The sequence below is a fragment of the Habropoda laboriosa genome, unplaced genomic scaffold (genome assembly GCF_001263275.1).
Source record: "Habropoda laboriosa isolate 0110345459 unplaced genomic scaffold, ASM126327v1 scaffold317, whole genome shotgun sequence".
In the NCBI taxonomy this organism is placed as follows: Eukaryota; Metazoa; Arthropoda; class Insecta; order Hymenoptera; family Apidae; genus Habropoda; species Habropoda laboriosa.
The window spans coordinates 3437-17004 of NW_017100418.1; the positions used below are offsets into that span (position 1 = coordinate 3437).

Below are 13568 nucleotides of genomic sequence, written 5' to 3' on the forward strand. Positions count from 1 at the left end.
TCCCCGAAAATGCGCGCCAAGGGCGCAAGGGACACGGAAAGAAATTACCTGATTGGTTAACACCGATGCGACGGGTTAACCAATCAGGGATGATTAACACGTAGCCGAAAGGCAGTAAGAAAAAAGCAAGGCGACAGGAGGACAGTCTTGCACGGACCTCCAAAGCCGTCAGTCACCAACTGATAAAGATCTCACTACTACCATGTGGGTACATAGCGTAACCCTAGTCACGCCTTGTTATTTATTCGTAACCACATTCCTTCAGTTCACTTCTTCTATTGCTGAATTTGAATTTAAATTTATCAAATAACGTAATTTTACATTTCGATAAGAGTAAATATCGCAAGAGGCAAATACGAGAATACTGTAAGAATCTTTGACAAATTGTTCGAAGATAGAATTCATATTTCTATTTACAGGGCCGGCTTAGATAGCGAGGTAACGAGGCAACAGCTTGAGGCGCAATTCGAAAAGAGCGCCAAAATATAAAATTCTTTTTTTCTATGCTCTGAGACATGAAACGTGAAATTTGCTGCAGTGAAGGCTCGTGAGCAACAATTTTAATTTTTCATATTATGTTATTCTACTGAATTTAACAGTATCTATCAGTTTTCTGTAATTTTATTCAAGTGATATAAATAAACTTTGTATTAGTTAAGTTACAATAATTCTTCCTTAATCTTATTTATGTTTGGAGGGGTGAATAGGAGGGCGCAGAAAATGGAAAATAGCTCGCTTTGAAAAAGCCCTTGAGCCGGCCCTGTCTATTTAATAAGAACAAGTGTTAGTTTCTATGATACATACTAATTCTCTCGTCAAAAATTATTTTCTACACGGTGGAGTCGTTTGAAAAGTAATTTTATGTTAATAACTGTGTTCCCTTTGTTCGCTACTTTTATTGCTGAATTTGAAACGTAATTTTACATCTCGATAAGAGTAAATAATGCAAGGATATTGTAAGAATCTTGTCACGAACAAATTGTTCGAAGGTAGAATTCATAGTTCTATTTAGAATCTAGATTCACGAGAAGTACGCACCTGACGACTTTCTCAGACGAAACCTTGTCCAGGAAGTAAAACGTTTTAGTAATTGGCAACACCTGCCGCCAGGTGTTGAGGATCTAGGTTTGTTCTATCTCCTACGAATCGTCCGAAAGTTAGCAAGACGCAAACTAAAGCAGTTGTGACGATAAGGCGATTAATTTTCCTTTGTCTGCGGTTTCGCTGGAGTCATTGGGCCATTAGTAAATTGCATTTGCAGAATACGAAATGGAGAATGCATTTCACAGGGGATTTATCAAAAAGAAGCTACAGAATACGAAATGGAGAATGCATTTCACAGGGGATATATTAAAAAGAAGCTATTTAAAACTAAAATAATTTCAAATAAAATTTATTTGTCGTATAAAAATTATAACTTGTCGAAGAATAATCTCTTACAATTAGTCGCATACGTCGTATAATAAAATTAAGGCAGATTCGAAACGAAGGTATAGGGGAGAGTTGTGCAGTACCGGCCACTCTAAGTTTTTCTACTATAACCTGGGCTAATGTTGGTAAAAAAGTAATTTGTAGTACAAAGGGTGCTTAACAAAAGGGGGCAAATGGTTTTTCTTAAATTTTCTCATAAAGATAAATAATTGGTAGAAATAAAAAAGTTGTAATTTGCAGCGAACGAAAAATTGTCGTACAGTACCGGCCAGCTACTTAGTTGGTAGATTTTAAGGTCTAAGTAATGAATAATTTAAAAATAGAATAGAGCTTTTATTTAGGCACGTCTACAAATATCACAGGTAAAGTGATCGATATTTTCTTGATCCGTACACTCCACGTGAGCCCAACCATTGCAGCTATGAAAAATAACTTTCGTCGTACGGAACACCGGCGTAAACGTGAAACGTCTTAGAACTCCGGTAATACTGAAGAAAAAAGAACGTCGCCGGAATACGTATTCATTTGTTTTTCCATCAACAGTGCAGTCAACTAACAGTATAAGGGAGATCTAGCTTTGGCCGGTACTGCACGACTCTTCCCTACTACTCGACATTGTTACGTTTCGTGCCAATCTGTATCATACTTATATCGTTCTCGTTACTTCTCGTTGTTATGGTTCGTTATTATGCAATGTCTGTTGCTCATCCGCTTCGGCGTGTTCGTTCGTTTTTCAGTTGAAAAACAGCGCCACGAGAGGACTGACAATCAATATTTTGCTGGACATTCAGCGTACTGGGACATTGGGTATGATTTATAATAAACGTTAATATGGTATCGTTATTTTGTAACACGTATTTTGATGTATTTCACTCTTTGTTTAACTCGTGTGAATACGTACCATAGGTTATCGAATATTCAAGCAATTCTGGGAAAATGGTCATATACTGGGTGTCCCAATTGTTTCCAATAAAATTTTGTCAGTGCGTTGTATGGATATGAGTGAGAAAAAAATGTCATATAAACATAGGTCGTTTGAAGCTTCGTTAAAAAGTTATGACAAACAAAAGTAACATTTAACATAACCTCACATCCGTTGCCATTTCCTTTGTACTTAAATAACCTAAGTTTATGTAACATTTTTTTCTTACTTATACTCATAAAAGATACCAACAATTTTAACGGAAAAAACTGGGACACCCTGTATCGTGTGCATATAACGCGCGATATTGACATCTTTCTAAACGGACACTTTTCAATTTTTCAAGTTCTGTTTTATTTTTCATTTCATTTTCATCCTGATGCCTGACACTTTAGTTAATGGCCGTCCAACAGAAGGGAATCAATTAATATTGTTTACAATTTTTGACGTTAGTTTCTTCACTGAGTTTACGAGTGTTTCCCCGTCAATTTCACTATCACGCGTTAATCTCGGCATAACTCATTTTCACGCTGTTCAAAACAACTGTGAGAGTGTCTACTTACCACGTGAAATTTATACCAACGAATTCATATTTTTGCACGTGGTTTTAACATTCGAACCGTTCTCTCAGGTTGCAAATATTTCCACGATTAATATTAATTTGCAAACATCGCGTCGTATGATATTCATTCGAACGATCGAATACAATTACCGGAGTGAACGGCGGTAATGAATTCGTTTTATTGCAACACGAACCGCCTCAATAAGACAGAGTTTTATTCTCACAGTCGGCGTGAAATTACCAATTAATCAGCGCTGTCTCTCTAGTATTCTGGGATAGAATTCGTTAATTATGATTTACACAACTTTAACCGACGTCAGTATGTTTATGCACGGCTGTTCATAGGTATTAGGAAACCTATTATGTTCCTATAGAAAGCATTGTATGATTTCAATTACATTTATTCGCCAAAGTTAGTATCATATACCAATAAAGATATACAGGGTGTTCATGCTGTTAGTTTCCAACGCTTTTCCACTGAAATGGTAGATTTGTAAAAAAAAAAAGAGGACAAAGTTTAATTAGTTTTTTATACACAATACGATGGCTTGAATAGAGTTTTTAAATTTTCAATCATTTTCGCGTAATGGCGATACCACAAATTTTTTTTTTTTTTTTATATCGTATGAAGTTCAGTGATCCACAACAAAACTCATTTTCAAACTCAAATCCGTGACAATGTTTGCATAATCACTGATACACTATTAGAATCTTATTTTTATGACAATAACTTAAATGGAAATAGATATTTAGATATTTGTGCTTCGAGATTCCAGATTAAATCAATCTTTTTCAGGACGTTAGTAATTTTGTAATGACTGTTTAAGTTCGCTTCACATTCAGTAAGTGTCCTAATACTTATGAACTTACGTATATGATACCTGTGCTTAAAATTAACGATAAAATTACATCCGTTTTGTTAAATTTCTTTCTGCAACAATATCGTATTATGCACATAAAGAAAGTGAAACAGCTCGATCGGTAACCTTCCAACAACATGCATTAGTAAATTTAACGTTCCAAGTTTTTTCGTGCGATTTGTATGCTTCGAAACAAATGTTTCAACACTACAGTTAACCTTATCAGGAATTTAATAATACGCTATTGCATTATAAAACAGGAAACATGAAACGTAAATCGTTAAACTTATTATCCTACCTATTTTATTTTCCCGTATTTATCCCCTTAACGATATTTCATTTTGTCTTCTCTGAAATATTTATGTTCCGAACACGTGAACTCGAAATTGAATTTCACCTCGCAAATGTCACGATTCTACAACGTACCTGAAAAAGTGAAAAATTGAAATACGTAAATTTACGATGTACTTTTAAAAATACCACTTCCATACGTTTAAAGCCACATTTTCAAAATTGAATTTCGTGACAATGCGTGATACACTGTTAAATGGAAATAGGTATTTAATCCCAGAAATTCCAGACTGACAAGGAAGTTCGTTAACCGGGAAATTAAAAAAAATTTGAAACTTTGCAAAAGTGCAATTCAAGTGACGCTAATTACGAAACCACTTTTTGTCTCGTCAATGAAACACTCCTAGGGGTGAAACATCCTCTCGAAGAAATTGGAAACAAGAATGGAAAAAGAGTTAAATTCAGAAATGCGTGATTTTTGATGCCCTACAATTGTGTTGGTAAAGAAGTTTTTAAAGAAATTAATAGTTAAATTTTGAAAAAAATGTTTTTCAAAAATACTTCGTCATCGCGATATAGGATATTAAAAACCACACAACTTTGAATTTAACTTTTCCTCCATAATTTGCACAATTTTCTAAATATTCACGATAGTACGAAAACTCACAATTTTCTCGAGGGTGTTTTCACTCTTAGAAGTGATGGTTCCATTATTAGCGTCAACTGAACTACATTTCTGCAGAGCTTCAAATTCTTTTTGAATTTTAGGTTCACCGAACTTCCTTTGTGAATCAGTTTCTTCACCACCTTAACCCTTTGCCCTCCAATGGCGCTTTTATGGCGGCACGCGTAATTACTTTGGAGAAAAGACTTTTTTCGTATTATTTTATATTATCAAAATAATGCAAATTAACATAAGAAATAGAAATAAATAAATTCGTAAACACTAAAAATTCTTTCTTTCTCAAGACGAAACTTTGGCTTTTCAGAAGTTCCGCTATTAATCTTATCAAAAAATGCTTAGACTGCAATTTTGTAATGCATTGTAATGACAAGTGCCCTAACACTGATGAGCTGGAGTGTGCGCTTATTTTAGACTTCTATCGTTTGTCGCCGAATGTCACCTACTCTCCAAAATATAAAATGGTATTCCACAGTGAAATACACGCCGTGTCTGTACTTTATTTCTCCCTGATCGTTCATGCGAATTAACTTCACGTTCAGTTCGTATAAAATCAGCAACATTCGACGCATGTTTCGCCAACAATCGTTTCCTCTCTTCCCTAACACGCTGCCATCTAATCGTTTCACGCCTAGTCTCTTCTCTGGCAGCCTCCTCCATATTTAATATTTCCTTCTCGCGCATCTTCCGACGAATTTCGATCAGCCGAGTCAAGTCTTCCCGATACTGCAACTGCATTCTTCGTTTGGCCTGCGCGGTAAGCCTGGCAGTTCTCTCGTCCTCCATAATCTTCCTCATAATTTCTTCCGCGAATGCCCTATCTCGTTCAACAAAGCGCAACTTACACCGTTCCGTGAAAACGATCTGCTCCTCCAAATTAGCCGCCAATTCCTCCCTCGTTCTCTTCCTCCGAACCTTCTCTTCTTCTTCTCTCACCGACAACTCGAACTTCACGTCTTCGGCTATCAACTCGTGCATCAACGTTTCCTTCTCTCGTTTCTGAATCTCTATGCTTATCAACATCTTTGCAATCTCGTCTATCACACGTTCTCGTTTCTCCAATTGTTCCTCGCGAAACTGCCGCGCCTTTATCGCCCTCTGATCGATTTCTCTCAAATACACCTCGTCCTCCAGATCCTTCTTCGCCTCGGCTTCCATGCTCTCCTGACAACGGATTAGCTTCATTTCCTCAAGGATTAAACGTTCTCGTCTGATACTATTCGCCAGTTCGTTTTTCATCTTCAGTGTCCTGGATCTTTCGCGCTGCTCCCTTATTCTATCGATTTCCGTTAGAACTTCCCTTTCCTCGCGGGCTTCCTCCATCGTCATATTCCTCTCCTCTTCTTTCCGTTTCATCTGCGCCGTCAGCTCTTTCCCGTAATCTGCCGATTTTTTCACCTTCTCCGATCTTTCGAGAAGATCATCCTCGAGGGCCGCCTGCTGTTCGAGCCGCATCAGTTTCGCCGCTTGTTGTTTCCGTATGTCCGCGATGCAACGCTCGGCCTCCCTTTCTACGAGCTGCGCTTCAAGTTCCTTCGTCATGTACGCTCTTCGCAATTCCGCTTCGAGTTCCGCGATCTCGTCGTACGATTCTCGATTCCGGCTGCTTCGTCTTAGTTGCGCGATGTAATCAGCCATTTTTGCGGTGTCCTCTTCCTCCTTTAATTTCTTGTCCATTTCTACGTTCCTTGGAAACTCTTGCTCGGTTAGAAATTTTATTTACCCGGTAATTTCAGCGCTGGCTGATCCTTTGTCGCTGAAAAGAACTGTTCACGATTCGACGTATTCCGCGTTCTTTCTTCTCAACGGCAAATTTCGACAAATTTCTTCTACCGACAGAAGAAGTCTCGCAGGTTACGGTTAAATTAAAATGAAAGAGACATTCGATGAAATTTCTTAACGGAAATATCGCGGAGCTTCTTTCGCGTGATATTTCAAGAAGCTTTCGAATTTGATTAAAAATCGTAATCATAAATTTGATTAAATCGAATTTTTCAATCACTTTTATAATTCTATCAAATTCTCGTTTTCGTTCACCGTTTCACCAGAGACACACTTCTCTCAAGATAGTCTTTCTCCGACAGATCGAATTGCGATCGGTACGACGACTATTTAACGTGCTGATCGATTTGTCATTGCTATGGCTTACGTTGCGTGATGTGTGACGGCTAGTCAATTCTGCAACAAAAAACGGTGTTGTGCTCGGTATGCAATCTGAACAGCGAAATGGTACATTTACATTTTGCAGAGAACGTGAGTAACCGTAGGTATATTTAGGATAAAATTAATGCCAGATTAACGGTACATTCAATTCTCTGTGCCTTGCGGGATTTGATTACGCTTTGGGAATCTTCGCACGGCAATTTGGGTCAGCCCGAATTTATTCACGCAGCTGAGCTGTTCCACGTTAAATCACGGCAATTAATGCATGCACAAGCTCTCTTTGTGTGGAGGTACAAGGTAATTGGAGGGCAGACGCCTAAGGTTTTTTTCATTAAATCTGTACAATATTTGGTACCTATATTTCTGTTAAATCGACGAACTTTGTTTGTCGTCTAAATTATACACTGTGAAACGAGCGCTACTAAATTAATATTAGGTTGTCCGGAAATAAATTGCGGTTTCTGTAGACGAGATTTAAAGACGTGTAGTTTTGCTTAGAATGAATTTATTTCATCGAAATAATTTCCATTAGATTCTATACACTTTTTCCAACGTTTTGCAAGAGTTCCTATTCCGTTACAATAAAAATCGGGAGTTCTAGAATTAATAAATTCTTACAGTCAATATACGTTAAATATTAACCCTTTGCAGTCCGAATACTCCAGTTAGTCCGCACTCGTTTGGCTACTGTCGGGCAGTACCGTACAGTTTGCCTTTATTTCAATATTTCAGCGCAACATTAGTTAGAAAATATTAAATTTCAGTGTAATATTGATGCGTAAAAAATGATTTCTTATCGTTTATAATTTGTAATTTATCGTTGTATGATATCTGAAGGCAAAATTTTCTACAGGACCGCAAAGGGTTAAAGCTTGAAACAACCGTGAACACTTTGGTTGCCTACACAAGGATTAGCACTTGCTAGAAAATTTAATTCTTCAATAATCACGCGTAACATTCATCGTTTCAATGCTCATAAACAGCAAATACACAAATTACGCATGCTGCAGGTTACAAGCATACGAAATACGGTAAATTCTCCACAAGTGTCAGTCCGCAAGGAACCTAATGACACTTGTAGAGTCAGGGACTACGTTTTCGAGCCTCGCGCCCGCCTTTGTAGTATGCCGAATAAAAGATAAGTTAAAGCTTGAAACAACCGTGAACATTTTGGTTGCCTACACAAGGATTAGCACTTGCTAGAAAATTTAATTCTTCAATAATCACGCGTAACATTCATCGTTTCAATGCTCATAAACAGCAAATACACAAATTACGCATGCTGCAGGTTACAAGCATACGAAATACGGTAAATTCTCCACAAGTGTCAGTCCGCAAGGAACCTAATGACACTTGTAGAGTCAGGGACTACGTTTTCGAGCCTCGCGCCCGCCTTTGTAGTATGCCGAATAAAAGATAAGGATGAAACGTGAGTCGAGGCAACCAAGCGATTTAAATACCAACTTTTTTAATTTTACGTTTTTTTATCCCGAAATTTTTCTTAACATATTGATGAGATTTTTCTGATGAAAATGACATCAAACACGACATAATTTGAACAACATTTACTTATTAACATGTTCACTGTCACGCCAGATATTTCACTGTACTGAGATAAAACAGACGTTTGACTGCCATTTGGAGAATCGGCTTGCCGTTTGACTGACACTTGTAGAATCGGCCCTACATTTCTTTTTCTTTTCTTTTTTACGTGGAGGTAGGCCGACATTAAATTAATTACTCAATAAGTATTAATAAGTAAATGTTGTTCAAATTATATCGTGTTTGATCTCATTTTCATCAGAAAAATCTCACCAACATGTTAAAAAAAATTTCAGATGAAAAAAGATAAAATTGAAGAAATTATATTTTTCTATTGTGAATTGTCGTGCCGTGAAATCTCGTAAAAGAAACCGAGTGGTGTAGCGTTACACGCTTGATTGACAGCGAGCGAGGATAACATAGGCGTAGGACCATCAATACTGACACTTGTAGAATCCAAACTGACTGACACTTGTAGAGAATTTACTGTACACGGAAAGCAGGATTGTTACTGATAAATTGTCACATAGTGGCAGGAGAAAGCTAGATAACGAGTGTCCAACGGTTTATTCGATTTTTTGTTGTTGCGAGTTATGGTCGTAAGTTTGCTACCACCGTTCTGTTCAAGCATCGCCCGTTATCCTTGGTGTTATTTTTGCTTACATTTTTAATACTCGTGTCTGTATTTTTAGTAATTTTACATAATACAATGCACGCTTGCGTTTGCGCACACGCAATATGTATTAAATACGCGAATTGTGCATTTTGTATAGTGTATTACACATACACTACCGGCCTGTAGCGTGTAACTAGTGCGCGCCAATAGAGAGTAAGTCACACCTAGACCCGCGCCAGTAGAAAATAATATTAACACGCACCAATAGGGTGCGAGCGTAATGAGCAAATTAGGCGTGTACCGATAGGGCACTCTCCACGGTCCGCGCACAGGAAAAGGGCGTATATAAGGACGCCCGAAAAAGGACAAAACAGATAGTCCGGGACAGCGAACTGGAGGAAACCCTGTACTCGAGTCAACTAGACATTTACCAGCGAACTCTGTATCGACAAAATAAATCTTGTTCAACACAACATTGCACGCTTACGATTGATGTGTGGTTTGAGGAGCAACGAACCCACAGGCCAAACGTTTGGAATTACTGTGCATTGCAAGTTGCACAAAAACTCCCCCCAAAAAGGTAGCATTTGGAATAAATTTTTAACGAATTTTTTATCATTCAAATCAATCGAAATGAGGTAAAGTGCTATTGATCTCCACAACATGAATTTCAAATCAATAAAGAATTAGTAGCAGATTCAATGTTAATGTAAATTGGCAGGTGATTCCAAACTTTTGGACGGTAGTGTAGATAACAACGATCTATCGTAAGAATTGTGTGTTAAATAATTGATCAGGTGATCCTGAAGGTTCCCGCGGTTTTAAGCTGTTCATTTTGAAAAAAACATAACTCTACTAAAATTGAACATTTTTGTTTAAAATAATTTCCATAATGTTCGATACACTTTTGCCAAAGTATTGCAAGATTCCACTGAAAAATTCAAGATCACCTCGATATCTCGTGGACAAATAGATTAGGCCTATTATTTTTTAGGCCTGCCCGCCAAAAATATTGCAACACTCAGAAATTGGTGTCGGACAAATCTGGAAATCAAACATCCTTTTCGGGCTACTCTAAGGAATGACACTTTTTAACTACATTTTAGTCACTTTTCCCTTTCAACACCCCAAACAATATACAAAACGTTGTTCATGTGCAATTTCTTAATTAAGGACAGAAATTGCCCACTTTTTTATCATTCTATAATTTGATAATCGTATAATTTATAAAAAAATTCAAATAATTCATTATTAATTCTCATAGAAAATTCACTGCTCTTTTAAATTTCGACACAAAAAGGTACGCATTAAATTTAAAAAATTTCAAGTCACCATGACAATATCTCACGAACAAATACGTTATTTAAAAACACCATTTCAGCATATCTTCCCTCGAATACCGTGGAATTTCTATATAAAACACTTTTTTGTAGACCACAAACTTCAGAAGTTATTCAGTGTGGACATTTTATGTGACTCACCCTGTATATTCTACATACAGTCTTATCTAAAACATTCTTACAGATCTGGCGCTTGAACGCTTGCGACAATAATAAATATTATACGATTCAACGCACTGCGTTAGTTAAAGCATTTTCTCTCAGAAGATATCTCGATTGAAATTAGAAGCATACGGCTACCGTGAGATAATGATTTTGCTATCAATTGTATGTAGGTACAGTAGTGCGCGCAATAAGCGACCGCATTTTTGCACACTTAAGCGTTCATCGCCAATTCTTGGAAATGGAACATCGGAGTGGATTCGAGCGTGCCGAGTGAAACAAAGTAATTCGATATCGACCCCTGAATGTGAACAACTGACACTTGATACATCGATATCCCACTCAGGCACATCTCTCTTCTGTTTACTTACATTAGCAGAAGTCACCTTCCAACTGAAGCGTCGGTCCCAACTGCTTATGAGTGCACTACTGTATTTCAGATTTGATAGAATCAACGATGGAATTTTGAATTTGGGGAAATAATTGCGTGTAATCTATCTCCATTTATATCCTGAAAAGGTATGAGATCTAACTACCGCAATTCTCGGTTGACATTGATGTATGCGTTTTACAATTACGACTTGCTTGTTCACAGAAAACAGCTGCTCGTTCGAACGTTCTGAGATGCAACTTATATCCGTATAATCGTGTGAGGCGTCTATTGTTCGTTTTGAACAAAAGTTTGCACCGAATTTTACCAAATGCACGGATATATTTTAACACGATTAATAACCCTTTTAGTCCATTGAATGACACTTTCTTTATATGGATTGCTCGAGTATATTATTTATACTAATTAGGGTATACATCGTAACGGCATGAATACACGAGTTTCGGACCGCTTAAAATAATTTAGCAGAAAAAGTTTGTACGTAGAATTAGTTAATTTTTAGTTGCCAGTAAAGTGCTGTTGGATTATTTCTAACAACACCCTATGGAAATAATCAAGTGAGGACAAAAATGTCTCCGGGTTATTTTAAACAAAGGCACTAAGACTTCCACCAGATGCATCTGGGTGTCCGTCTTCGAGTCACTCACTGCACAATGCCATACCATAATGTAAACAGTTTCTAGGTATAAGGGGACCCCAACTTTCTTTTGGGTGCCTAGAAACAGTCCTTCAGAAGATTCAATAGAGTAAAGACGTTTCCTCTGAGACCGTAAATAAATCGTATATTACAAAGTTAAAAGACTATTTCATTCCATAACCCATTTCCAATAAGTGCATTAATTAAAATTTGCACAATATTTTGTTTTTTATTAAAAAAGGTAGGTCGTCTTAATTGTAAATGGAACAATATTATTTGTTCGATATAATAACAATTATAGTAGGATACTACTAAGCTACAACAAAAAATCATGGCACTTATGATATTGTAGAATAGACAGTAGAACATTGAATAGTGGAAAAAATATTGGAAATTACATGTTTTTCGGGCTATTTTGAGAAAAAAATAACATTATTTAATAAACAAGACCTTTCTTAACCTTCAATTAAATTTCAGATTTGTGCGATTTCATTTGTGCAGAAAACTTTATTTAATATTTATTGAACATTTTGATCTACTACTTTCTGCCATATTGTTGGCAGCTGCATGATACCGTGTTTCCAGAATTTACTATCTTCCTCTGCAAAAAATCTGGAGACGTGTCTTTTGCAGACCTTTTGTGGAATCTACGTTTTTACCATTGAGCGAATGCTGAAGAGATCTAATCAAACAATAAACCGAGGATGCTAGATCAGGTGAATATGGTGGGAATAGGTGGATAAGATCGTTCCAATTGAGTTCCCTCAATTTTTGCCGAGTCTGCAAAAAGACGTGTGGTCTGGTTTTACCTTCGTGGAATATTCCTCTTTTTCTGATTACTAATTCTGACCGTTTCTCCTTCAAAAAAAGTCTCCAAACTCCTCGTTAGAATTTATTTAACGTTGCAGAATTTCAACAGAGAAGGTAGTAGATAAATAATATTTACATTTTATTTAGAAACGTAATTTATATTATTAGTAGAAAGAAAAATGATTTGCATTCATTTGTTAACAATTAAACTAAGGACAAAGAACAATGTGACAGAAATGAGATGACAAAATTTAAAGTAAATATCTAAAAATTCAGCAAAATGTCTAGAAAGAAGGTTCCAAAGGCAAATAAAGGTTAGTTTCTTGTTTAGAAGCAAATAGAAAAGACTTCAGATTTTTCCACAATGGAAAATATCTGTTTGTATTTATATTTATTTGTGTAATTATTAACAAATAAATGTAAATTATTTTTCTTTGTGCTAATATTAAATGTTATATTTCTATAGAAAATAACGCAAAAATTAATTATTTACTACTTTCTCTGTTAAAGTTATGCAACGCTGAATAATTGTAACACAAGTTTCATGAATTTTCGTTGTAGTATGAATAAAAATGACATAGTCATCGTTGGATCTGTTTTGCGCTTCTTTGCAATACCAGAAAAAAAGAAAAATATAGTTCTATTTAAAAAAAATAAAGAGAGCCTACCTTTTTTAATAAAAGAAAAATATTTTGTAAATTTTAATTATTGCAATTTATTTGCGATTAACCTTGGGATACTAATAGGTAAATAATATTTATAACTTTATTAACATTAACATTATGAGAATTGATTATTTTAATTTATTGAATCTAATAATATTTTGTAAGTCAATATCTAAAAAAAAAGTACACATGAATAAAATAGAATCTCTTAGAACACTATATTATAGCACATATTAGTATTCTAAGGTTAAAAACTAACCAATTCTACGTATAAACTTCTTCTGTCAAATTATTTGAAGCAATTCAAAAATCGTTGGTACCGTTACGATGTATTATATAACCTATATTTGAAAAATATTTATTAGGGGTTAATCGTTGAATAAAATACAAATATCCTTAAAATTGCAATTAATATTTGGAAAACCAGATGTTATATTTATAATTCCATCCTTATACGAAACATTACCATTTCTGTTAAAAAGTTAAGAAGTAAA

At 35.9% G+C, this 13568-nt stretch overlaps 1 protein-coding gene across 1 annotated transcript; it reads right to left on the reverse strand.

Annotated features, from left to right (window-relative positions):
- Nucleotides 1-5246: 5246 nt before the first annotated feature.
- Nucleotides 5247-6425, reverse strand: LOC108575506 (meiosis-specific nuclear structural protein 1; the record flags this gene model as incomplete). Its single annotated transcript, XM_017938324.1, has 1 exon — nt 5247-6425. A coding segment is annotated over exon 1 (1179 nt), but the record flags the coding sequence as incomplete, so codon positions are not given.
- Between the last annotated feature and the right edge of the window lie 7143 nt (nt 6426-13568).